Source organism: Eptesicus fuscus, chromosome 16 (assembly GCF_027574615.1).
Source record: "Eptesicus fuscus isolate TK198812 chromosome 16, DD_ASM_mEF_20220401, whole genome shotgun sequence".
Lineage (NCBI taxonomy): Eukaryota > Metazoa > Chordata > Mammalia > Chiroptera > Vespertilionidae > Eptesicus > Eptesicus fuscus.
The window spans coordinates 13,255,276-13,282,387 of NC_072488.1; the positions used below are offsets into that span (position 1 = coordinate 13,255,276).

The 27,112-nt window shown below is 43.6% G+C and overlaps 1 protein-coding gene across 5 annotated transcripts in view; it reads left to right on the forward strand.

Annotated features, from left to right (window-relative positions):
* The window catches only part of CLIP4 (CAP-Gly domain containing linker protein family member 4), a 61,558-nt gene extending 36,525 nt beyond the window's left edge, over positions 1-25,033 (forward strand). For 3 of the 5 annotated variants that reach the window (XM_054727831.1, XM_008162273.3, XM_054727832.1), the window contains exons 9-16: positions 1,239-1,379; positions 6,196-6,285; positions 7,037-7,180; positions 9,538-9,672; positions 12,654-12,777; positions 17,619-17,683; positions 21,360-21,432; positions 22,817-25,033. In XM_054727831.1, the coding sequence (XP_054583806.1) occupies positions 1,239-1,379; positions 6,196-6,285; positions 7,037-7,180; positions 9,538-9,672; positions 12,654-12,777; positions 17,619-17,683; positions 21,360-21,432; positions 22,817-23,129 (1,085 nt within the window). In that variant the 3' untranslated portion in view covers positions 23,130-25,033. Of the gene's footprint in view, positions 1-1,238; positions 1,380-6,195; positions 6,286-7,036; positions 7,181-9,537; positions 9,673-12,653; positions 12,778-15,026; positions 15,260-17,618; positions 17,684-21,359; positions 21,433-22,816 lie in introns of those variants that run through there. The other 2 variants (XR_008558444.1, XM_028140177.2) reach the window with 2 other exon arrangements.
* The last annotated feature ends 2,079 nt before the right edge of the window (positions 25,034-27,112 follow it).

Genomic DNA, 27,112 nt, shown 5'->3' on the forward strand with positions numbered 1-27,112 from the left:
ACACTTGTTATACTTGTGAGCTAGTACAAAACACTCACTTTTTGTAGAATCTTGAACATTTCTACAATTTTATTTTAAAACAAATTGGTTCTAATATATTACATTTACTCATGATTTCAGTTAGGTTATGAACACTCAATGGAAGTGTATAATATACACATTAGGACTTTATTTTCTTTTTAAATATCAGGACTTTATTTTCTTGTTTTTTTTTTTTAAAATATATATTTTATTGATTTTTTACAGAGAGGAAGAGAGAGGGATAGAGAGTTAGAAACATCGATGAGAGAGAATCATCGATCAGCTGCCTCTTGCACAACCCCTACTGGGGATGTGCCCGCAACCAAGGTACATGCCCTTGACCGGAATCGAACCCGGGACCCTTGAGTCCGCAGGCTGACGCTCTATCCATTGAGCCAAACCGGTTTCGGCAGGACTTTATTTTCTTTATAAAAATGTCTTAGCAAGATCACCTTGATATTTATAGTCCATATCCACTGTGATGTCTGTACATAATTACTTATACTGGATAATTTTTTTGGATAAACTCCTTTTTAAATGGAATTCTGTGCTCCCAGCCATTGCATATAGGCACCTCCCCCCCCCCCCTGTGTCCATGCATGCCTCCTCCCCCAGCACACACTGTATTGTTTCTGACCGGCAGGAGCTGAGGGCTAGGTGTTTAGGGAAGGTTATATTTTATACTCAAAGGATTTTTTATTTCCCTGTATGTGTAAGGCACTGTAATTTGGAACAGTGGGGGAATGCAGAGATGAGCAATACTGAATTTTGTCTTCTAAAGCTGTACAGGCTTGAAGAGAGATAAAACGTGGACATAAAAAGCTTTAATGTGGGAAAATATGAGTCTGAAAGGAGGTAGCGATAAAGTGACATAGAAGAGTGGTTTTTATATTATATAGTGCACTCTTTGTCAGTATCTTAGTCAGAAATGATTGTAACGGAAAACTGTGACCTTTACGCTTTTCTCTTTCCCCTGTATTTCACTTAACATCTGATTATGTGTCTTGTATGGGATTCTTAAGTTATTGTGTATGTTGTTTGTCTTGACAACTAGGTTGTAAGCTCTTTGAGGGCATGTACTGTGTCTTTCTGTCTGTCACTACAGGACACCTAGTGGGTGCTAAAAAATAACTTAAAGATTTATATTACTAAGTAGTTGTACTGGCTTTGAGATGCTTTTTAATTGCTTAACACCAGAATTCTCCATTCTCCCTTAGGCATATTTGCACCTCTTTCAAAGATAAGTAAAGCAAAAGATCGAAGGAAGAATACAATCCACTCTCCTTCCACAAAAGCTGTGCCTCTCACCCGGTCCCAGAAGATTGATGTGGCTCATGTAACATCGAAAGTAAATACTGGTAGGTCCAACCGGAAAGTTAAACATCTCCTTCAGCGTTTTAATCTTATTTGTGGAATGCCTCATAAGTAGATTGTTTCACACCCCTTTTGCTACCTAACTATGAGTCTAATAAAACCTGCACCTTAGTGTGTTTTTAAAGCTCAGTCATAGTTTATGATTTTAATTCCTGACAGGAGTATTTCAGATCTGTTCCTTCCTTTTCGTCCTACTATCTCCATACCCTTACCATCCCCCTAATCTAACCTCAGAGCTAGAGTTTATACCTCTAAAAATCTTTCAGAGTTGCTTTGTGTTTATCACCTACCTGTTCAGGAGTTTCAGTGACTTGGTTTTTTATCAGAAAACGTCTGACTCCTGGAACTGGCAGCCAGAGCGCTTTGTCTGTTTGATGGAGTCTGACGGCTCCCGGGGTTGAGGATGGTTTGCTGCATCTCACTGTCTCCCGGGCAGCGGGCAGCACGCTGCTCTCACTCCTCCCTGAGTGCTTGGTCTCATGCTAGCTCCCCAGGGCAGTCATTTGACTTCTGCCTTTTGAGGCCCCAGCGACTCTGTACCTCCTTTTTCAGATCCTGTTTCTCCATGAAAACTTCCCCAGTGACCCCAGATCTCTTTGATCTCTTCATCCCCTAACTGGTCCACACTTTTATCCACACCACCTGACTGTTCTTTGTTCTTTTGGGTTTTGTCCTCTGACTCCGTTACTTGGGCAGGTCTTTTATTCTGTCAGCAAAATTTGAAACTTTAAATGGATGGTGAGAGCATTTTGTCTTTTTGTATGCACTGTAGCACATTGCACAAAACAAGAGGGCGACGCATACTTGCTAACTCATTCATACCCGATGCAGAAAAGGCTTTCTGCTGTGATCGACGGATTCTGTCCAGGAACTTGGTTGGCCTTTCCAACCTGTTCCGTTGGTTATTTGAATATCCCTGTGTAACACTGCACTTCCTAATTGCTGTAGTTTAAAAAAAATACTTCTTGGCATCCAGTAGAAGAAAGCCTCCTACCCTGAACAGTGTCTTAACTATTTGTGCCCTTATAAATCACACTTCTGTGTAAATTTTAGGAAAAGCCATTAGGTTTCATTTAAAAGATATTTGTTGACGTCTTAACGGGTATTGCATTTAAACTTTAAATCAGGGAGAACAGACATCTTTACAATATTCAGTCTTTGAATGATGAGCTCGGGATGTCTGTTTAGTTAGGTCCTTCAGAAGTATCTTAATCAGATTTTATAACTTTCCCTACAGATGTCTTGTACCTGTTTTGTTAGGTCTATTCCTAGGCACTTCATACTTTTTGAAGCTATTGTAAATGGAATCCTTTAAGCTGAAACCCCGAAGTTCCCAGCAGACAGGGAACGAAAGCTCAAAGAGAAGCCCTCCACTTCTCGTTTGGGAGACAGAACGTGGAGGAAATCCCTTGCTTCTTCCTTGAGTGCTTCCTTCTCCTGTTGGCTCTTCCCCACCCCACCCTGGGCAGCCCTGTGTGGTGCAACAGGCCCCTGACCCCCAAGGGAGAAAGCTTGCCTCTGACCAGAGAAACCGGTCCCAAGAACCTGCCTGGAATCCCCATTAGTTTTCCTTCTTTTATTTTCGCACCTTGCCCCGAGGCAGAATCTGGTTCAGGAGATTGTAGGACAGAGCAGGGGAACTAAAACCTAGACATTGTATCCAGAATACCAGGAGGGGGCGCCCCCTAGGGGCAGGAAAGTGTCAGGGAGACCATGGATGGGAGGGAGCTCAAGAAAGTGACCTGAACATGCATGGTGTGAAGTCTTGGGCTTACTCCCATGTTGGATATGCTCGGATCTGCCTGGTCCCACACTGGTGCTGGGTGGCACGACACATGAGATGGATCGCAAAAAGGCTTTGGCAACCGAACTGACATTGGAACCACAGTCGCAGAAGGTGGGGAACTTTCAGCCTGAACCTAACTGGGTCGGCTCCCGGCCAAAACAAAACAAAACAACATCTCCATAGGAGTTAAACAGGATCCAGAGTCCTCTACAATAATATTCACAATCTATAGGATACAACCCAAAATTGCTCAAAATATGAATGACCAGGAAAATATCAACATCTCTCAAGGAAAAGGATGATCAAAAGATGCCTGTCCTGAGATGATACAGATAGAGTTTAAAGAAATATAATAACCAGTGCTCCTAGAATTAAGGAAACACTCCTTAGACAAATGGAAAGTTTCAGTACAAAAATGAAAATATAAAAAGAACCAAATGATGTATGTGTACACACATGAATGTGCACACACACACACACACACACACACACACACACACACAGATGAATGGGGGTAATCTGAGATCAGTGGATTGTATCAGTGTCAGTATCCCGGTTATCTATAATAATAAAAGCATAGCCCTAACTGGTTTGGCTCAGTGGATAGAGCGTCGGTCTGCGGACTGAAGGGTCCTAGGTTTGATTCCGATCAAGGGCATGTACCTTGGTTGCGGGCACACCCTGAGTAGGGAGTGTGCAGGAGGCAGCTGATCGATGTTTCTCTCTCATTGATGTTTCTAACTCTTTCCCTCTCCCTTCCTCTCTAAAAAAACAAATAAATATATTAACAAAAAATCCTATATAATAAAAGGCTAATATGCAAATTGACTGAATGGCAGAACAACCAGTCACTGTGATGCACACTGACCACCAGGAGGCAGATACTCAACGCAGGTACTGCCCCCTGGTGGTCAGTGTGCTCCCACAGGGGGAGCGCCACTCAGCCAGAAGTTGGGCTCATGGCTGGCAAGTGAAGTGGTGGTGGCGGGAGCTTCTCCTGCCTCCGCAGCAGTCGGACATCCCCTGAGGGCTCCTGGATTGCTAGAGGGCGCAGGCCGGGCTAAGGGGATCCCCCACCCCCCCTGAGTGCATGAATTTTATGCACCAGGCCTCTAGTATAATAATAAAAGTATAATATGCTAATTAGACTGGACAGCCAAACAACCTTCTGAATGACCTTCTGGATGAAGCCAGGGCTGTGAGGGATTGAGGCAGCCGACAGGCGCTGGGGCTGCGAAGGCCTACTCTTGCACGAATTTTGTGCATCGGGCCTCTAGTCTTCTATAATAATAAAAGCATAATATGCTAATTAGACTGGACATCCTTCCGGACGTCCTTCTAGACAACCTTCCAGACGAAGCCGGGGCTGCGAGGGCTGAGTCCCTTGCATGAATTTCGTGCACCGGGCCTCTAGTGTTGTTATTATACATTTTGTAAAATGCTACCTTTGGGGGAACCTAGGCAAAGTGTACAAGATCTCCCTGTATTGTTTCTTACCACTGCATGTGAATCTCTGGTTTATCTCAACAAAAAATTAAAATATAAAGGACCAAACAGATATTTTAGAACTGAAAAATATAACTGAAAAGTAAATTCACTCTGGGTTGTTTCACAAAGTCTCTTACTCACCTGTCCATTCAGCTCCTGCTGTTGCGGCTCTGGCCTCATTCCTGGCCTGTGTAACAACTTCTACCTGCTCTCTGCGTCCAATCTCTCCTCCAGTTTCCGCCTCAACTTTGCTGTCAGGGTCTTGTCACTCACCTGTAACTGTTCATGCCAGTCCTCCTCTCCAAACCCGCCAGAGGCTCGCTCCTTACCCAAGGGTTCCAGTCCTTAGCCAGCACTGTCCCTTCTAAGATTTTACTCTGACCGAATCTATCCAGTTTACTTGTCCCCCAGCCCCAAACAACTCTTTATTCCAGCCACACTGCTCATCCTTGTCTGACTCTGTCTTTAAGACTTTTTTTGGTTCCTCCAGAATGCCTACCCCCCAGTTCTTTCTGACCACACCTCCAGTATTCTCTAGAAGAAATCAGACCCACCCCTCAAGACCCATCTCAACACGTAATCTGGTGGAGGCATTAATTTATCTTTGTAGCCACGATTATTGTCCCCTCTTCCTCTGCTAGTGCTTATATCAAAAGTGTCCTCCTATTTTAGTTATTTATCGCCATATCTTTCTACCTCACCAACAAGGAAAGGTCTCCTGTAGGGCTCAGACCATGTCTTGTTCACATTTGTGATGCTACATTGCCAATCACAGCTCTCCACCCAGAGTGCTTTGTGAGTGAGTGGAATGGGAATGGATGTCGGTGGAATTTAAAACTGGTGCAGTGCCCTAGGTTTATTATTTACATAATTTGGTTCTGTAGAATTGAAACAGGAGTCTTAATAAGGTAGAGTGTTATTCATGAGCTTTTTTTCTTTAGTGAATTTGTGGGAGTTGGGTGTATTGAGAGTGGGGTAGTCATTTTCAAAATACCAGTGGCAAAGAGTACAGGATATTTTACTACCTGACTCTCACTTAAATGAGCAATTACTTATAAAATTTGTTTTTACCTGAAGTTTAGTATCTAAATAGAGAATCTGCTATAATGAACTTGCATGCTCACACCTGTGAAATGATGTAAATCGTTTGCAAGTCCTAGCAAGTGTGCAACTGTCCCATCTCAGCTGCATTTGTTTGCTTTACATGCCAGCCTTGTGCATGCGTATCTAACAATTCAGTAGCTGTGCTATAAATGCTTTCTATTATTTAGATTCCTTAATGGAGTGTTAAGTACGTTTAGAATACACTGTAGTGATATTTGGGGAAACGGGTTTTCAGGTGGGCTAGAAATGCATTATTTTCTCTCCCTTTAAATAATGCATTATTGGCCCCTGCTGTCTGTGGATTTATTATCCAGCATGTTTTCAGAAGTGGATAAGATTTAGGTGGGAGGGCTGTCTGTACTGAAAAGTATGTTTGATAAACAAAATTCTTCTTGCTGAGCGTGTTTCGTGCTGTGTTCTAGGGTTAATGCCACCAAAAAGAGACAGCGCTTCGGAATCAACGCTTTCGCTGCCTGCTGGTGAGGAACTGAAAACCATGACGGGGAAAGATGGTAACACACTTTATAATTCTGTCCTCAAAGTTACATTTCATGATGGCACTTTAAAATAATTTAATGACATAACTTCTATGGGGCTAAATTTTAAAGTTTTTCAGGGAAAAATCATTATAGTAAAAATTTATCCTTGAAAAATCCCCTCAGCAGCACTTACTCAAGTATGTATATGTTTTTATATAAAATCCTGTACTGTGATTCTTGTGTACTTACATTAGAGAACTATATTGAGAGCAAAAGGACATTACATAGTATAAATGGCTTGATCAAAAGATTTAAAGTTGCCTTTAGCTTTCAAATCATCAGCTGAATAGAGCATGAATAGAAAATTCAGAAGTATTCCTGCGTGCCTTCAGGTTAATTCAAAACATTTTAACATTAAACTTTGTTACCTTAAAACATACTAGCAGTGTTGTTTGCATAATAAGATGGGATTCTACTGTCCCATCTAAAGTGAGAGGTGGAGGGAGTGGTAGGTAGTCAGCTGAAGTCTCCTGATGTGACGACGTTGTCCTGTATAAGATTGTCATCATACAGTGTGATTCCTTAAAATACAGTTGCTTGGGTTATAAGGTCTTTTATGTATCAGCTGTCTTTGCATGAAACCAGGCATGCAATTCAGCACCAGGCAATCCACAATTGGGGAAGCTAAGTGGCGAGTTTCAGGAGGATCTACCTGGAGAAGTGTCTCATTGGCTCACTTCCTCTGCTCGCCCTTTGATATGTTCTTTTCCTTTCCCCGTGTCAGCTCACCTGCCTGGATCCATCAGCAGCTTGTCCTCTGCATCTTCCTTGGAGCACAAGCAGAGCCACCCCAGGAAACTGAACGCACGTGGCAATGGCAAGCAGACCACGAGCAAAAGCCCGTCTGCGCCGTCGAGGGCCAGCGCTGGTATCTATGGCTTTTTCAACCAGGCTTTCTTGGTGGTTTTTGTCTTGGTCTGTTTGTAAGTAGATTTGCTCTTTTTAAATGTGTAGAAGGAACCCTTGACTTCAATGAGATTGAACTACTTGCACCCTTCCCTGTGTCCCCACGGCTCCTCCCTCCCTCCCCTGCGTAAGCGTGCTCGAACTCTCAGCCTCTCGCCTAGCCTCTGCTCACGCCTTTCACCCATCTGGTTGACTTCTCTTCCCCATGTGTCTAAGGCCTCCCACCCTTTAAGGTTCATTATAGAACTTTGCGACACACCCTCAGATAATTGAAAATGTATGGTTTGTTATCTTCCTTATCTCTTTCCCAACATAAACCAAATAATAACTAACATGTACTGTATACTTACTATTTCGGGTACTATTCTAGGCACTTTACATACCTTATTTTATGTAATTATCAAAATAAACGTATGGAGTAGGTACCATTGTTACCATCCTCATTTTATGAACGAGGAAACTGAGGCTTAGGGAGGTAAGTCATGGCCGTGTGTAAGTGGCTCCCCCGGGCTTCACCCTCAGGTCTGACTGCTGCTTTCTCTGCTGCTGTTTAGTCCACCTCTGTCCCAGCTATCGCCAGCTCTTCCCCACGCCACAGGGTCCGCAGACCCCGCCTGGCAGCTGGTAGTGAGCTGAACCCTTGCCTCAGTACAAGCGAGTCTGCACTGCTGCAGTGTGGGCGACCACTCTGTGCTGTTGGCTCAGAACGGCCTTGTGGAGTCTCCTCATGTTGCTGCTCCCTATAGGACTGGACGTTGTCATGTACTCTAATGCTAAGCTCTCACCCTCAGAATTTTGTTTCTCACATCATGCATATTGGCTTCTGCACATGCTTTGTGTCATCTTCATATTTTAAAAGCATGCTTCCTCTAGTTTTATCCACTATTTAAAACTCTGTCAGGAGTGTCAGAGGCTCTCCTGACAGGTTGACCATGATAACCTGTTTAACCAGCTGCGAACCCTGCCAGCATCTGTGCAGCTTGAACCTGAGGATTTCTGGTCCCAGGGTCTGGGTTTAATCCAGGTGTGCCACCTGCCTCCTGTGAACACCATGTCTTAGTTAATTTCTGAGTTTGTATCTTTCCTATGATTATAATTCTTATGAAAAACATGTTGTAGACTGTGAAGTGCTATGGAGGTATTAGTTATTTGAGGGCCTCGGGCTGTTTAGCATTGCCCTTTATCCAGGCCTCCCTCCTCCTCCTCCCTGGGTTTATTTGTTGCCATAGTTTCTCCCCTTTCACAGGGTGACGTACCCTCTAACCCCGCCCTCCTGCGGGGTTCTCTAGGTCTCCCCAGATAACAGCTCTTCCGTCTGGTTGTGCGGATGGGAGAAGCCTCCAGGCCCACCTCTTCTCTGTTATAATTGGACAGCTCTTAGGCAGTATTCTCCAGGACTTCTGATGTTTAACAGGGCATTTCAGGGTTTAGGCTTGAGTCAAGGTGAGGGGTTTTGTTCCTAATAAGGAAATCAGATGGGGTCATTGGAACCTTATAGCAATTTCACCTCAAATCACATTCCTATGTGTATCATTTACACTAAGTCCCAGTGAACAACTCTAATTGTAGGATTTTACAATTGGCCAATGACAGCCCATGGCCAAGTCCAACCTGCCACCAGTATTTGTAAATAAGGGGTTATTGGAGCACGCCACGCCCACTCTGTCTATGTCAGCTTTTGTGCTGCAACAGCAGAGCGGAGTCGTGACAAAGCCGAAAGCACTTACTCTCCAGCCCTTGACAGAGAGTGCTGACCTCTGTTCTCGGAGAGGGTGCCACCGGGCAGTCTGGACAGATTGATCAGGAATTGTGTGTGTTCAGTTCCCACGGCCAGAATTTTCTCAGGCAACTCTTCACGTCTCCTTGAGTAGCTTGACCTCACACTGGAGAAACAGAACTGTAGATTGGCAATCTTCATCCGGTGCGCCACAAGAACTTTGAAAACATGCAATTCCTGACGACTTAGGCAGGGGCACGGACCTCTTTTCCCTTAGTTTGTCAAATGAAAAAATGACAACAGCCAACATGACAATGGTGTGAAGGAATCAAAATTGCATCTAATTTTTTTTTTTTGGTCAGATGGGCAAAAAATATATTTTTTGGCATGCGCAGAATTTTAGTAATTAGCTTATGTGTGCCATGAGATGAACAGGTTGGCACTCGCTGCTGTGGATGATGTATGATGAAAGGCATCCTATATCGAAATCTCCAACCAACTGGACTGGTTAGAAAACATAGTGATTTTTTGGCTAATGTGTTTTCTTATTTTTTCCCCCTTTTCCTGCCCTAACCCCTTCCCCCCACCAACCGATTACACAGGTTTGAATTCTTCAGCAACATCTGGAACAAATAGTACCCGCCCCGCGGGGGAGCTCCAGCTGGGGGACAGGGTGCTGGTGGTTGGCCAGCGGATCGGCACCATCAGGTTCTTCGGGACGACAAACTTTGCTCCAGGTAACTCGTGTGTGCATTCTTTGTTCAGCTTGCATTCTGTAGAGTGTAAACGGTCTAACATGTCACATGCAATTACAGAGAATTTCCGAGGAACCGTTGGTAGCAGTGGCGCAGGAAATGCACAACAGTGATTAAAATGCAGACATTCTCTTGCCAATTGTGTTTTAAGTGGCCCAGTGTTAGAAGTGGTTGTCACTCTCCAGTCTCACTCCCACTGATTGCTGGGTGTTCTCAACGACAGAGAAGACACGTTCGCGTTAGGTTTTTGCTGAGGATAATCTTGAAAATGAGGAGCTGGTGAGTTCACTGCACAGCTTTTATCAGAGAAAGGCAAGCAAGGTTCACAGGAAAATGACAAAGCTTTCGTGTACCCTGGGACCTTAGAAATACGTTTGTGTGTATATATTAATTCCCATCTAGACTTCTATTGGGTTTCCAGAAGCAAAGGTTATTTTCCTTTTGCATTTTCAGTGACTGAAATTTCAGGTAGAAGCCACTTGAGTGAAACCACGTTCGTATGTTTTAAGTAGCAATGTGCTGCTTTGACACATGGTGGCATCGCTGCATGTAGGGACCAGGTTGCCCAGAACAATGATTTTTTAAAAAGCCTGTAGCAGCCTGTGGAGGGTCTGAGGTTTCATCCTATTTGCAAGCTAACTAGGGAGATTGCCATGGTTGCCTGGGTGCTGGCAGACAGTGGGGGCTCCTGGGTCAGAGCAGAGGACTTCAGTGCTCACAACAACAGCAGGAGCCAGAGTGTCACCTTTTTTTTTTTTTTTTTGCAATTGCCCCCTGGGCCCCAGTTCCTGAAGGTGAGATAGGGGGCCAGGTGTCACTGCACGCCCGGTGGTTTACGCTCTAGGACAGGAGCTGTGAGCTTAAGGCACCTGCGCCTTTACACAGACAGTAAGCGTGCCTGCCTTTCGCTCCGGGGGAGACTGTCTGTCTCCTCCAAGCCTGTCCTCTGTACAGACACCCAAAGCCAGTCAGTCCACGGAACATGCAGAAACATGAGTGCGCCATGCAGCCTTGTCTCCCCACACGTTCTTGCTTCATTAACGTCACTTGTAATTGCAGTCCAACTAATTGATTTGAGAGGGGCCATATGCTTTGTAATTCATGTTTCTCTTAGGCCTCCAGGTAGTAACTGAGCATAGTTAGGACGGTCCTAATACAGTTTTCAAAAACTCAGGAATCCCAAAGGCAGGTTGCTTTTTCAGTCACCGTGTGTCTTTTGTTTCCTTTCTGTGGTTATGTTAGACAAGGCTGGCGTGGTTTGGTTTGCTGGATGCAGTTCATTGTTTAGTTTGACTTTTAATTTTTAAATTCCTAATGTGAAGCATTTAGAAATCTGGAGAGTAATAAGCAAATATAATAAAAGTTAGACACTTTTTTGTTAAAGTCATTCTGCCTTTTAGAAAGTAGGAGCATATATTTCTCGTGGCATCAAAAGTTACGTCATTCAGTTCTGTGGAGCAGTGGTCATGTCTCGGCGTTTTATAGATGGTAAGATCTAGCCCGGAGAGGGTCTTGTTTAGTCTCCTTAGCATTTGTATCAGTGCCACCTCTGAAAGAATATTGTCTTTTAAATGGGAAGGTACCTGTACCTCACCACGACCTGACAATGTGTAGTTGCTGTTATTAACACTTGTCATAATGCCTTTTTTTGTGTGTGTGTCACACATTCTCAAGAGTTTTATGGTAAGCATGTAGCAGTTGCATGGTATATTACTGGTAAAAAGGGAAAATGCAAAAAATTATATAGGAAAACATCAACGGCAGAAGGAAGTAAAACTTGGACAATTCTAACTCTGGCACTCAGAGAAATGACAGCGGCCCCAGGTGAGCCTGGCTAATGACGTTCCGAAATGTGATGACCTACTTTCAGGGCATTACTTAGGGCCAAGCAGTAGGTTTGTATACATTGCTCTGTACTTGTGCATAGTAGGACTGTTTAATACAAAACAGTCATGCAATCTTTCCAACCCAAACGTCAGTATTTGGAAATGAGCTCAAGTGTAAGAGGGAAAAATACTAAGAACTTCCAGGTTGTCTTTTTAGACATTATATAATTGACTCTTTGAACTAGTAATTGGAAGGAAACAATATTTTTGTATTTTGGAATTTATAAGTTGCAATAAGCTCCTTAATATCTACATCCTTATTTTTTTTATTTGATACTGATTGTAAGGGACCAAATATAATTAGTACTATATTATCCTTTTTAATAAAAAATGGGATTTTTTGGCACTTTTAACTGGTCTGAGTCACCCTCAAATTGAGAATCATTCGGAGTATTTGTCCACTTACCTAATATTTACCACCCGACTATCATTTTAGGCTCTAGAAAAGGAAATCCTATGACTTTCCTCAGAGTAGACCCTTTTAAATACTCAAAAGCCTTTTTGAAAATCCTTCCTCTTAGATGACCTAAATCTTTTCATTTAGATTAAAAAGAATATTTATTTTCACCCTGAGTGGGGAAAAGCAGAAAGAAAAACAAGAGTTACCATGATGTCTAGTTATATTTTCCATTTGATTTGTGTCCTCCTGTAATTATTGAGGAGCTGTTTGTGGTGTTCTAACATTGGGAGTAAAATGAAGAGGTTGCTGGTTCCTTTATCCATCTCAGTACTGACACAGCCCATGTCACCCAGCCCAGGACAAGCGCTGCTTCATCACAGCTCTCAGACACGTTTTGGTCATACTACTCGCATTACAGCCAATCTTGCCAAATTCGTGTTTGTGCATTTTAGCTTTCTCTCTTAATGTGCAACTCTGCAGTGAAGCTGGTACAACGTTTTCCCTGTTCGTTTTCAACTTTTCCAATTTTATCCTTTGACAGCTGAATGATCATGACAGTCATTCCTCATTTCGGTCATTTGTGAAGCTGTGAAACCATCTAGACTTTGGGTTTGGGTAACGGCATAACCGCTTTGGCTACAGTGCAGATGCCGTTAGAGCGCCCATTCTCATTCCAGGACAGTGGTACGGGATAGAGCTCGAGAAGCCGCACGGCAAGAATGACGGCTCCGTCGGCGGCGTGCAGTATTTTAGCTGTTCTCCAAGATACGGAATATTCGCTCCCCCATCCAGGGTACAAAGGTGAGGAAGAATGGAATTCATGTTTATTCACAAGAACGTCTTGTCATTTGCCATGGTTTATAGTTAGAGCCCCTAATTTTATATTGAAGTCGTGCACCGATTACGTTCCTGTCTTCTTTCAGGGGGTTAACCAGCCACTGCTTTCAGAGAGGAGGCTCATGGAAAGCTAAATTTGCTTTGCTGAGGATTTGCAATTTTAAAATCCTCCTTTATTCCTCATTTGCAAACCCTATGAGTACGTGCAGGCTATAAGAAGTGGCGTTTGCAGCGAACACTGGGAGCAGCGAGCTTAATCTGGCATGCAAACAAAAGTGAAAATGCTCTCTGATTGCTCCAGGCGCCCCATTCATCCTCCTGCAAACCTAATGGGACCAAAATGGCTTTTCCTCTGATTTCTTTAGTTTTCAAAAATAGATAGGCAGTAGATCTTCGGGGGAAGCGAAGCTTCAAGTATTTATGTGTAATATACCTCCTCAGTGGCTCCTCTTAGCACAGTACACTTTTGTACCAGCTCACTCTGGTTTCAAAAAATCAGGCTGAACAGAAATCAAGTCGTCATGAAATTCCAGGTGACGTTCTGTAGAATGACTTAGGTGCTGCAAGAGGTTGGCTTGGTACGCTTTCCGGTGGCTGGGAAGTGGGATGCTAATCTTAACCTTTTGCACTCGGATGTCGAGTGTGACTCGACACGGTTAGCATCGGTAGCAGGAATCGAGAAAAAGCAAGCGAGTGCAAAGGGTTAAGTAGGAAATAACATCTGTGGTAGGACCACATTCATGAGATGGGCCTGCAGTCACCGGGGCGTCTCCTCCTGTTCACGTCCAGCCGGACTGTGACCACTTCCTGGCATGTTTGACAGGTTTTATATCCTTTTGCTTTCTCACTCTAATGATTTATAATTTTTGTATTAATTTTCTTCTATGACGTACTTGATATAATTTTCTTACTATTTATGATAATATAGCATTTAATACTTGCTTTCCAGTTTATAAAGTGTCTTCAATTAAATGTTGCTTTATTTGACCCTAAGAAGTTTTTGTCAGCTGAGTTGGAAATTGCAGGAGCTAATCCAAACATTTACTGAGCATCTGATGAGCGGTGGGCTCTGTGCAGTGCACTTTATTATGAGCATTCCCATATTGCAAGTGAAGAAACGTGGAAGAGATAAAGTAATTTAGCTAAAGTCTTACAGCTAGTGTAAGGGAGGAGAAACTTCCTTCACACTCAGCATCAGTAGCTGGACTGGGGTGGAGGTCTGTGAATTAAACTGACAGCAGCTAGATTAACAGGAGGAAAGACATTATAAGTTCATTAAATTTTATTTTTACATGCACGGGACATCACAGAAAGAAATGAATACCCAAAGGAGTGGCGAGGTTGGAGCATTATAGAGCATCTTAATAGGGGAGGAGGCAGGGAAGGCTGCTCATGGGAGAGCAAATGATTGTTAGGAAAGGTGAGTGGGCACTAGGAAAAGGGACAGGAGGTAGGAGGGTTTGGGACGATGTCTGTCTGGGTGGTGTCGACTCGAGGCTCCTCTCGTGGCTGAGTCGGTCTTCTCTGCTTGGTGAAACTGCTGGGGAGGGGATTTACGACAACCGAGTTCTGAGTTTGAGGATCCATTTTTGGCAGCAGCCAGAGAAAGTCTGTCCCTGCATGTGTTGATTCTCCTGGATCTTCAGCTCAAAACAACTCTCACGGCAGAGTGGCCTGTGGGGGTGTGTTCTGATCTCCTCCGTTAGTGAAGGGCGCAGCGGCCCAGCCCAGGTTTGCTATTTTGTTGTTGTTTTCGAAGACCTCGCTTTTAGAAAGGTGGCTGGGTTTTTGGTAGTCATTTTATAATGAAGAAAAAGAGGTCATAGCTAATGATTAGCATTTATGTTACCGGTCCAAGGTCTGTGTGCCTGACATTTCGAAAGGCCAAAACGCAAAACGTCAGAGTTTGGAGCAAGAAAAGGTTTATTGATAGAGAAGTCAACAACTGAGAAGATGGGAGTCCTCAAATCCATCCCAAGAAAGTGCAGAGTTCAGGCTTCTTTTATGTCAAGAGAAGGGGAAATGGGAGGGGCGAGAGGTGATGGACGAGGGCAGACCGCAGACGTCTGGGCACCAGCAGGAGTCCCAGGAAGACCTGAAACCTCTTTGTTCTCAGTCCATTGACCCCAGTTGATTTGCATCCTTTCGGGAGGCTTCTGCAAATCTTTGATAAGCAATCGTTATTGTTGTACATATTTCCCCCATCTCCTCAGGAGAGGCACCTTCTGGCAAGGGGCTGTTTTTTATATCAAGCCACCAGCAGAATTCCTCCAATGATTGGCATGTCTGTGCGCAAGAACACAGCTGAACAGGACGGCGTCGGAGAGGCTGAGCATGTCCGCCTGCTGCACTATCAGCCGGCACTGTTTTAGGCGCTCAGCACTTACCGTAGCAGCAGCCCTGCGGGCCAGGCACTTCAGTCATGCCTCCTTCACAGATGAGGAAAGTAAGCAGAGAGGGTGAGGGGTGTGTGCCTTGTGCACAGCTCCCAGGGGGGTTTGAGCCCATGCAGTCTAGTAATGGTTAAGAGAGGCCCAGGGGCTCTCTTCAGGGCCCGTATCTTATAAGTGATTGACTTGGGAGTAAAATCCATGTGGAATGGGACAGTCTTCTGGGTTCTCATATTACTTTGGAAAAATCTTCATTAACACACGGCTACAGTCTCCTACGAGTTTTATGTGTCTCCTAGTCAGGAGGACAGGGGTTGTTCATTTCATGTTCGATTACCCAGAGAACATAGGGTGGCTTACTGTAGGCACGGCAAGTATCGATCAAGTCGAGCGCAGTGTTTTTTATGCTGTAACAGCCTTTCCTCTCTTTTGGGTTATGAAGCTGCTTTCTTTTACATGGTTTCATCCTCTTCTCGCTTTGTTAATGGGACACGTGTTTTCTAATTTGTTTTTTCCCCCCTTGCCTTCAATTTCGTTTTCTTTAAGGTGATTCATTTAAAAGCAGCCCCCTCTTAAAAGAAGCAGGGCTCTCTCTCTCTAAATGAACCGCTGTCTCGATCCAGCTGTCTTCCTGTCATCTTCTGATTGTCTCATTCATCCCCATCAAATACTATTAAGTGTCTTTTAGCACTTTGTGCTGTGCTAGGCATTCTGTAAGCAAATAAAACAGACATGGTCCCTGATTGTGAGGAGCTTCTCATTTAAACCAGCTTTGGAGCTCCTTAAAGACACCACTGATCTTCCACAAGGAAGAATTTTTTAATCCTTTTTATTGAATTTATTGGGGTGAAGAAGGAAGAATTTAAAACTAGGGGCTGCGTGAGGACAGTTAATAAAATAATGGCACAGCGCTTCTCCCAGATTGTGGCTGGCTCACCCCTTTTCTATTTAAAAAACGTGCCTCTTGTCCAGAATCTTTGCACGTTATTTCCTCTGCGTGGAGGCTTTCTACTAACACCCAACTTTCATCTAGTTTATACCTTTCTTCCATTAACGTATCAGTCAACCAACATTTCTTTAGAGAAATTCTAAGAAACTATCTATCTACTAGTATCTAGCCATCTTTTTACCCAAGTGGTCATCAGTATAGTATTAATTTTCTTATTCTTAGTTCTCACTAATAGATCCTTATTATGAATTAACTAATCACTTTTAGAATTAAGTTCTCAACTATCCATCACCACTTAATACAAGTATCTGTCTTTTCATCAAGTCATATTTTTTGTGTTCATGAGTCATTGATTGCTGTATGATGAATATCATGTAAAAAAGATGCACATAAGTTGCAGGATGAAATTGCAAATATTGCAAGAGTTGCAGGATTTCTTGATGGCAGCAGTGTGCTGGAGGAAGTGATTGACAGTGAAGGCTTTGCAGATTTAGGTCAGCAAACAATTGAAAGAAAATAAGACTTAGGATTGGCCTTTTAAAAGTAATGATTTGAATATCCTCCTATATAATAAAGAGCTAATATGCTAATTAGACTAAACGGCCGAATGACCTTCCAGAATGACCAGTGGGCAGGGGGCGGGGCCATAAATTTCATGCATTGGGCCTCTAGTTAAAAAATAAAGACAAACCTGTCAGGAAAGTGACCTTTATGTTTATGCTTAGAGTCAAATATAAAATAAAAAAATGTTGAATTGTTTTAGCCATATAATTTTATTAGAAAAATCACACACATACAGACTCAGCTGATATCTTTCTTAAATTTAAGAATGTGATGCTCTAGCCAGTTTGGCTTAGTGGATAGTATTGGCCCACACACGGAAGGGACCCGGGTTCGATTCTGGTCAAGGGCATGTATCTTGGTTGTAGGCTTGATCCCTGGCCCTGGTTGGAGTGTGTGTGGGAGGTAACCAATCAATTTGTCTCTCTCACATTGATGTTTCTCTCTATCTCTCTCTCTCCCTTCCACTCTCTCTCAAAAAAAAAAAAAATCAATGGAAAAATATACTTGGATGAGGATTAATAAGAAAAAAAGAATGTGATATTTTTACAACTATAACATTTGTTAAATTTAACATAAAATAAATTTATCTTTATAGTTTTCAGTTTCATCCTTGAAGATAAAGTTACAAAGAAGTAAAGTCAGGTCCCTATCTTAAGTGAATTCACTTTGACTTTTTCTGTACAAATTATTGTTAGATAACAAAGATCTCTTCTGTTTGATTATTGTCTGTCTCTGATGCTGACTGAAGTTTATCCTGGCCCATAATGGGTGCTCAATAAGTGTTTGTTGAATGAGTGAAATGAGAAAACCATTAGTGTGACACCTCGGACGGATAAGAGCCAATCTTAAATCTGAGGACTAGCAACTTCTAATAAGGTTTGCATTACTTGTTTTATTTACAGAGTAACAGATTCCCTGGATACACTTTCAGAAATATCTTCTAATAAACAGAATCATTCTTATCCTGGTAAGATTACAGTTTTATGTTCCTAATAACTATTCCTTTGCTGTTATTTATTGAAGCATTTTATTGTGAAGTATATATGTATACAAAAAAGTGTGTAAAGTGTATTTGTATAGTTTATGTAATCATAATCATATCTATTACCTGCCCCCAAGCTGAAGAAGATGATTATCTGAATGACAGAATACCCTGTTTTCCCAACTCCTTTTTTTTAGTCCTCAATAAAATAGAAACTCAGTTATTCAGTTTCTATTTTATTTATCCTTTCTTTCTGATTGCTTTTCTGATATTTTTTAAAATATATTTTTATTGATTTTAGAGAGAGAGGAAGGAAGAGAGAAAAACATCGATGTGAGAGAGAACCATCAATCAGCTGCCTCCCATGTGCCTCTCTGACCGAAGATGGAAGCCCCAACCTGAGCATGTGCCCTGACCAGGAATCACCCGGCAACCTTTCAGTGCACGGGGCTCAGCTCCACCAACTGAGCCACCTCTGCCAGGGCTGTTTCTTTGTTTCTTCTTCTTCTTCTTTTTAATGATTTCAGAGAGGGAGGAAGGGAGAGAGAGAAACATAATCATTATGTTTACTCTTTCCCAAATAATAGAAAAGTTTTAAAACTGAGTTATTCAGTTTCTATTTTATTTTCCCCACAAATTTTCCATTATTATAATAGTTTTTATATGTAATCATTGTTTATTTAATTTGCTCACATATTTACAAATAGCTCTTGTCATTTGTCCTCAAAACTTCCACCTGGGATTGTTTTTTTTTCTACCTCATGTATAATCTTTAAAAGTCCTTTTAGAAAGAGGTCTGTTTGTACCTAGTTTTTTTTTTTTTTTTCTAACGATAGTTTTACTGGGTAAAACGAAAACTCAGTGAACATTTTAGTTTGAAAGGTATTTTCTCCCTGCACATTGACAATATACGTAATTCTACAGTTTTCTGTCTTCTGTGTGTTTTGAGAAGTCAGCTCCGAGCCAGGTGGTTTATCTTTTCTTTCTGATTGCTTTTCAAGGTCTCTGTTTGCTTCGCGTCGCACAGCTTCACTGTGATGTGTGTGGGTGGGATTTCTTTTGTTTATCCTGTTCGCAATCATGGATCTTCCTGGGTCTGAGAACTAGTATCTGATCAATTCTGTAAAAATTCTTGTCCATAGACTTACAATATTTTCTCCTTCATTCTCTTTATTATCTCTTTCTGAAACTCGGACGAGCTGTACGGTAGCCTTTCTCACCTTCCCATGCCTCTTTCGGCTTTTTCACAATTTTGTCTCCCTGGACAGCATGTTATCTTCAGATCCATCTTTTCATTTCCTGCTTCTTTCTTTAGCGATGTTTATTATGTTGCTTAATCTAACCACAAAGCTTTTAATTATAAAGTTTTCTTTTTTTGGTAAATCTGTTTGGTTGTTACTTATTGTCACTTATTCTTTCCCCATATTTTCAAGTTTTTCTTATATGTCTTTAAACATTTTCAATGTTATCTTTTATTTTATGTCAAATCATTCAATATTGGACTCCTTTGTGAATCTGAGTCTGCCGTCCGTTTCTGTCGAGCCTAACTTACGGTGCCTTTGTGCGGTGGGTTTTGGAGGTCATTATTGTGAGATGCTCCTTCTACTCGGGATCTAATGGAGGGGGTTTGTGAGGCCGAGGTTGATGCCTCCAGAAGCTGTATTTACTGCCGCCTGTTGTCTCGGGGCACTGCCCAGCCTGGCGCTGTTTTAATCTATAGCCTCTGCAGCTTTTAAAATGTCACACAGACAAAATGAACTCTGCACATGACCCTAAGTTCTGAGGGAGGAAATGTTGCGTTTTTGAGCATTCAGGTGACCTTTGTTGTTGTTCAAATGGTGTTTTGTTTTGTTTCTTTTTAAAAAAAATTTCTTTATTGATTAAGGTATCACATATTTGTCCTCATCCCCCCATTCCCATCCCAAACCCCTCCCCACGCATGCCCCCACCCCCCTGTTGTCCGTGACCACTGGTTAGGCTTATATGCATGCATACAAGTCCTTTGGCTGATCTCTCCCCCTTACTCCCACCCTCCCCTACCTTCCCTCTGAGGTTTGACAGTCCGATCGATGCCTCCTTGTTTCTGGTTCTGTTCTTGTTCATCAGTCTATGTTGTTCATTATTCCCCTAGGTGAGTGAGATCATGTGATACTAGAAATCTAATCTAATAATAGACAAATATGCAAATTGACTGCACCTTTGCTACACCTAAGCCACGCCCACCAGCCAAGCCACGCCCACCAATCAATCAGGATGAGTATGCAAATTACCCCAACAAATATGGCGGCTAATTTGCATATCAAGACAGTGTCGAAAGAAGCCAAGAGCTGCAAAAGGGAGTAAAGCTTCGAAGAAGCAAGCAAGCCAGGAGGGGCGGGGGGAGGAGAAGGGAGGAGCGAAGTCAGGGCCGTGGGCGAAGGGAAACGGGGGCGGGCTGGAGGAGAAGGCGGGGTGGGCGGCAAGGGCAGAGCGGAGGCGGGGCCGGGGGCGAAGGGAAACGCGGGCAGGCTGGAGGAGAAGGCGGGGCGGGCGACAAGGAGGAACGGAGGCGGGGTAGAGTGCAGCAGGAAATCCTATTGCAGGATTTTTCCTGCAACGGGAAAGCTAGTACACTTATAAGAACCGAAAATGAGACAAGCAATAATGGTTATGCTGAGGGGCAAGTGAATCAGTGTGTAGTGAGTTTCCTTCTGGGCCAACAGTTCTTTTGAGACCCAATTTCAGTGTCAAACAGTTCCTTATGTGTACATGTCAGCACTGACATTTCAGTTCTGGATGGTGGACAGATGGTGGTGATGCAGGTCCGACCCTCTCAGGGGAGCGGTTTGGGACCCTCACTTGAGCCAGGAGTCTTGAGAGAGTCCCCCTGCTGGCCGCCGGCTGGCCGGCTGTCCCTGTGTCGGGCAGGCAGCGAGGCGGCGGCCGGTTCCCCAGAAGTCAGTGGCGCCTGTGGTTCGAGATGGTAGATGGCTTCGGTTCTTGGTTACCTCTCATGGTTTCTCTTTTTAGGTTTTGGCCTCTTTGAAATTGGGCCTTTCGTGTCAGCTCAACAGCATTAAATGCATCATAGTTATTTAAAATGATACTCGCTTTAGTCAAGAGCTTCATTCATTGGGTCTGCATTAACTGCCAGAGCTGGAAGTCCCTTCTTTTTAAAAACATCTTTTTAGAAGTTTACCTTTTGTGAAGTCTTTCTTTGTTTTTTAGATTACACTGTCATTTGAGGATGGCAGCAGTCATCAGCTCTGAAATTTTATTATTTATTAAATTGGATATATTTAGTGATAGTGTTTTTAAACCTTTTTATCTTTTTTATATGATTTATCCAGATTAATATTTGAGAAAAAAGATTCAGCTTTACCAATGTATACTTCATTGTGATTTGGTTTTCAAGAACCTTTCTAATAAACCTTCCGAATGTAGCGTCATGATCATAACTTGCTCATGTACGTGCACTATGTGTGAGAAAGGTCAGATACAAATTTGTCGGGAAATCTGTACTACATCTACATTCTGGATGTACTTATGTTCTGTGCTTTCTCTTTCCAGAGGAGCATTTGAACTGGTAGGACATCTGCAGGAGGGATGATAAAAGATAACTTTTCATAAGGGCTGCACATGGCGGTGTTTTTCCTCCTCTGACCTTAACTTGCATGTTTAGGTTTTAGGCGAAGCTTCAGTACCACTTCGGCTTCTTCCCAAAAAGAGATTAACCGGAGAAACGCTTTTGCCAAGTGAGTATGGAGAAGATCTAGAAACACACCGTTCGCGAGGAGCAGGGCAGGATTCTGCGAAGGACGAAACGTGGGGTTTTGTACCTGCCACTGGGCTGGGCCGGATTGCATCATCAGGGAAACGGGGATGAGTGTGCTGAGAGGAGCCGTTCCGGATGTCGCCCGGACTGAGATGCTGACTGCATATATTTTCGAATTGGTTTAGTACGTCAATAAAGGTCGCCGGAATTTACATTTGTGTTATCATTGAATAGGGGGGACTGATTTAAAAAAAAAGGCTGTTTAATTAGTCAGAGTTGATTTCCTATTTTCAGCAGTGCATGGAACAACGCCAGGCCTGTGGGCATAAGGTAATCTTACTGGTCAAAAAAATACTCCCACTCTGCCTTGGGACTAGACTGCTCAAATGCATTTGTCTCTTGGTTTGTTTCTTGTAGAGAGAATCTCTTTTTCTCTTACATTTATTCACCCCACACCCACTTTACTTCCCCTAATAGTTTTCTGAGACTTTCAGAAACGATTTGACCCTTAGGGAAATGGGAGGCTCTTCTAGACGGTTTGGGTTAAGGAGTTCTTTTTTAATTTTAATTCCTTCCAGTGAATCTTTGAACAATGTCGGTGGGGGCGGGGGCGAGGAGGTTCCTGAGTGGGGAAGCGCATAGCCTCGCTTAAGTCCTGGGACCCTAGAAGCTACTAGAAACGAGAGCCCAAGCTCGCGGCCGTGGCCAGCAGCTGAGCCACAGGCAGGCATCTCTGTAATAACCTGGGAGAATGTGGGGAGGCTGACATGTCACTTGAGAGCCCAGGAGGGTCCTGAGGCTCCGGGAGGTGCTGTGAGATGCTGTCTAGCAGGGCTGGGTGGGTGTTTGTTGTGTGTGTGTGTGTGTGTGTATGTGTGTGTGTGTATTTTTAAAAATATGTTTTTATTGATTTTTAGAGAGAAAGGAAGGGAGAGGGAGAGAGAAAGAAACACAGATGTGAGAAACATCGATTGGTTGCCTCCCATATGCACCCTGACCAGGGACCAAACCCACAACCTAGGCATGTGCCTTGACCCGGAATTGAACCGATGACCTTTTGGTGCATGGGATGATGCTCAACCACTGAGCCACACCAGCCAGGACACTCTCTCTCTCTCTCTCTCTCTCTCTCTCTCTCTCTTAAATCCAGATTAGAATAGTATTAAAATAGTCAAAAGGGAAACCTTTCAAAATGTCAAACAAAAGTTTATTCTGCTATTGCTATTTAGACTGAAAAACTCAGGTTGTGAACATACAGCGTTCTCTCCTGTGACGGAACCGTGAACCGCAGTGGGAACGAAGACGGTAAGTCGCGTCACCTGGCCCTCGCACGTCAGCGTTGTTCTTCCTTTTCCCGCGAACAGATCCAAAGCCGCCCTGCGCCGCAGCTGGAGCGGCTCGGCCCCGGGCGTGGAGGGCGCGCGGCTGCACGAGGGCTCCCAGGTCCTGCTCACCAGCTCCAACGAGATGGGCACCGTGCGCTACGTGGGCCCCACCGACTTCGCCCTGGGCATCTGGCTGGGGCTCGAGCTGCGGAGCGCCAAGGGGAGAAACGACGGGGCCGTGGGCGACACGCGCTATTTCACCTGCAAGCCGAACCACGGCGTCCTGGTGAGGCCGAGCCGGGTGACCTATCGCGGAATAAACGGGTCGAAGCTCGTGGATGAGAACTGCTGAGTTAAACTCCCGGCGTGTTCGGTGAGTGAGCGTGTGAGCGTGTGTGTGTGTGTGTGTGTGTGTGTGTACATACATGTATGCATGTGTATGTAAGACATAGAATAAAGAGTCGGTGGCAAATGTCCACTTTAATTAGCCACTATTTAAAATGGGAAAATATGGCTATCTTCCTAAAAACCGCACAACAATCCAGGGAGACTCCTTTGAAAAGCTAGCACTGTGAACTGTGGTTCCCTCAGAACAGTTTCGAAAGGAGCGTTTTTAAAGGCTTTTGAAGCTTTAGACCCAAGACAGTTCGGAGACGTGGGGTAAACGTGCCCGCGGCTGCCGCCCGCGTCCCACCTGTGCGCGCAGTGCCGGTGTGCCCTGCGGGCGGGCTTGCCAGCTTTGGTTACATCTGATGTCCACACGGCCTTTTCCTGTCAAGTAGTTTGGGGTTTTCGTTTCGTTCTGCACTAGTCGTGCAATAAGAAGCTCTGTGACTAGTGTATTTTTCATATTTGGGGCAAAATCATTAGCCCTTTCAGGAGGGCCTCATCGAAAGCTAGGTTAGAGTTTTGGAGTTGGATGGGGCCTTGGAGGCCCGAGCTCAGCCTCGCGTCCATGGCCAAGCACAGACACGGAGTCTGAGCGGTTTTCTCACCCTCGGCCACCGGCTGGATGGCTAAGGCCTGAGGAGGGAGCGTGGGTCTCCTGAGCGGGGCTCACGCTCTTTCCTCTACGCAAAGCGTCTACTCTCAGCTTTCTCTTCTGCGGCGGTGCCTGCCTCATCTGGATGAATTATAAAAACGATGATTAGGTCTATGAGTTCAAGTCCTTATGAGGATTTTTTGCACATATTTAACTTCCTTATTGGACAGATCTCTAAAACACACACAGACACACACACGAAGCACTTTTACAATATGATGCACTTTCATCTTTGCCATCATTTCCTCCTGGGGTATGAAAAACATTAAAAAATTATATTGAAGAGAAGAGTGCAAATTAAGATGTGTTAGAAAGAATGTAGTAGTTAATCATTTAAATGTTTATGATTTCTCGTTTTTTTTTTGTTTTGTTTTATTCATAAAACTGGTGTTCGCTCTCATTGCTGTTTTGTATTTTCATTTGTTGCAAGCCATTCTGTTACAGCGCGGGGCTGAGTCATCATGGTTTTATTTTCCTTGTTGAGCACGTGTTGACAAACTACTCTTCATAACAGAGTGAGGTGATAATGCAAAACATATGTGTTGTGGATACGTATTGAAGTTTATGGTCCTATATGTGTAATGATTGATCCCTATTTGCAGATATTTAGACCTTAATCTACAACAGAAATATCGGAACAGTTTGCTTTATAAGATTAAAATCCTCCTTCAGAATGGAGCTTACTTTGTGCTTAGAAATACTAGGTTGAACTATTTTGCAATATACTATTTAAAATCAGAATTCTGTTGCTTCGCTGCCTTTTTAAAAAGAAGTGTGGCATTTCAAATATTGTTAGAGCTATTTTCCTGAAATACATGTGCAAAATAAGGCTGCTTTATAACCAAGGAATATTTTTATTGACTGAAGAAAATGACTGTACTGCTATTCAAAAGTAAACTTATTTTATTATATAGCTTATTTCTTAAAGACTCTATTTATACCTTGACATGAAATCCCTGGTTATACTGAACTTGGGTGTCTATAATTCTTCCTGTTGACTATAAAACACTGTAAGTAATGCAACACAATTCAGTGTTGCATTTTGAGATCAGAATAATTCTCATATTTAGATTAGGATTATTAAATCCATGTAATGTGTATGTTTACAGATGCTATACATACAAATTCAATGTTTTCATTTGTTTTGCTTATTGATGTCAAAATTCACTTCTTGAGCGTTAATAAAAGGGAAGCTATTTGGTTTTGGAATGGTATCTTGTCATTTCCCCCTCCGTCCCCCCACCACTCTGCCTTTCTCAGTGACTTGTTTTCCTTACAGTAATGATTTGGATTTGTCCTGTCTCCATAAAGCGTCTTAAGAAGTGTCATGCTTTCAACTCAACAATAAAGATATGTTTCTAGCCACCCCCTATTATATTGTTTTGATGGACAGAGAGCCACCTAAGAAAATAATGTGTTTCTACAGTTTTCTAAAATTGCTTAACTGTCTTTTATACCAGTAGGATTTCATTGGTTTATGTAAGGTAGGGCAGAACACTTTGAAGTTAGATTTAAAAAATATATAAATAACTAGAGGCCCAATGCATGAAATTCGTGCATGGGGGTGGGGTGGGGTCCCTCAGCCCGGCCTGCACCCTCTCCAATCTGGGACCCCTTGGGGGATGTCGGACTGTCAGACTGTCCTCCCCTGCCAGCTTGGTCACCCCTATCTGCCCTCCCCTGCTGGCCTGTTCGCCCCCAACTGCCCTCCCCTGCCGGCCTGATTGCCTACTACTGCCCTCCCCTGCTGACCTGATCACACACAACAGCTCTCCCCTGCTGGCCATCTTGTGGTGATCATCTTGTGATGATGTGGGGGCGGCCATGTTGTGATGACATGGGGTGGCCATCTTGTGATGACATGGGGCAGGCATCTTGTGGCAGCCATCTTGTGACGATGTGGGGTGGCCATCTTGTGACGACATTGCATGACACCACCTAGGCTTTTATTATATAGGATTATCTGCATTCTACTAAAAACTCTTTGTGTTTTAGGGTAACTTGGTGGGGATATTTGAGAGTGCTTAAAAGTGTTCAGATACAGATGCTCACTGATCTGAGCGGAGACTGTGGGCCCACTGTGAGACCCTCCCCAGCCTCTCCTGACCCCTTGTCCTCCCCCTCGTGTTTAGTTTATCTCCCTAGCACTTAGCACTCTTGGTCACGGTAACATTTTTGCTTGTTATTTCTCTCTCCCCTCAGTGGCCTGAGGGCTGGCTATTTGGCTGCTTTGCTCTCGCTTAGTTCCCAGCACCTGCCTCATTCTCGGCTCCTGTGGAGCTTGGTAATGTTCATTGAGTTCCAGAGGCAGCAGGCCGCCAAGTGTCTGCAGCAGGTGCTGTTGAGCTTCACACGGGCCTTGGGCGCCGGCCATGCACCTGGGAGTCTTACTAGTAAGGGAGGAAAGAGGGCATGTAGCCCAGCTTTACCCTGGAACAGTGGCAGGAAGGAGATAGAAAATGTTGGGTGTTGGGTAGAAAAGGGGCCAAGAAAGACACCACAGGATCACCTCAGGCAGCTGCTTCTGTGTTTTCCCGGGGCCGGCTCTGAATCCCTGTTTGCTGACCTATCATTTAGGGAACATGGTGATGTGTGTGTCTGATATAGGGAGAGTGAACTGGCTCTGACCCGAGTGTGCCCAGCATTGAATTTCAGAGGTTTATTTTGGACCTACCTATGTAGACTCTGTGATAACATTATTTAAGCCACAGTGACCGATGGCTAGAGACCTCATGTGTTAAGACTCATTCTTAATTAAGAAACAGATCGAGTCGTGTACCCACCAGACATTTGTTATCTAAGCGATTCACTCGGAGACAGGTAATGTGCACCGCCACACTGCAAGCCAGAAGGAGAATTTACCTTTTATTTTTCTTCATGCCCTGGGCTTCACTACACTTATTTGTGGTACAAATACATTGGTTAATACAAAACTCACATTATCACACGTGTTTAGTAATGTTTAGGAATACCCCTCGGTCCACACACAGCCCCTTACTTACACACACGTGGCTCGGATCCACAGCAGGCGTTCCTAACGAAGCCGTGTGGGCTGAACAAGTAGGCCACGTCATGGTTTCATTACAAGCAGGTGTGACGCCTTTGCATCGGCGGATGGAATTTTTCTACCAACGTTTTTGCTAATGCTCCTTGTTATAGAGGGGGAGAGGAAGCGTAGGTGGAGGGATGCGAGGGCCGGCTTCTTTGTCCGGAGGATGTGGTCTCAGGAGTGGGCACTTAGTGTTGTTCAAATTGGATAAATGAAATCAAACAGTCTCCGAAATCCGCTTGTA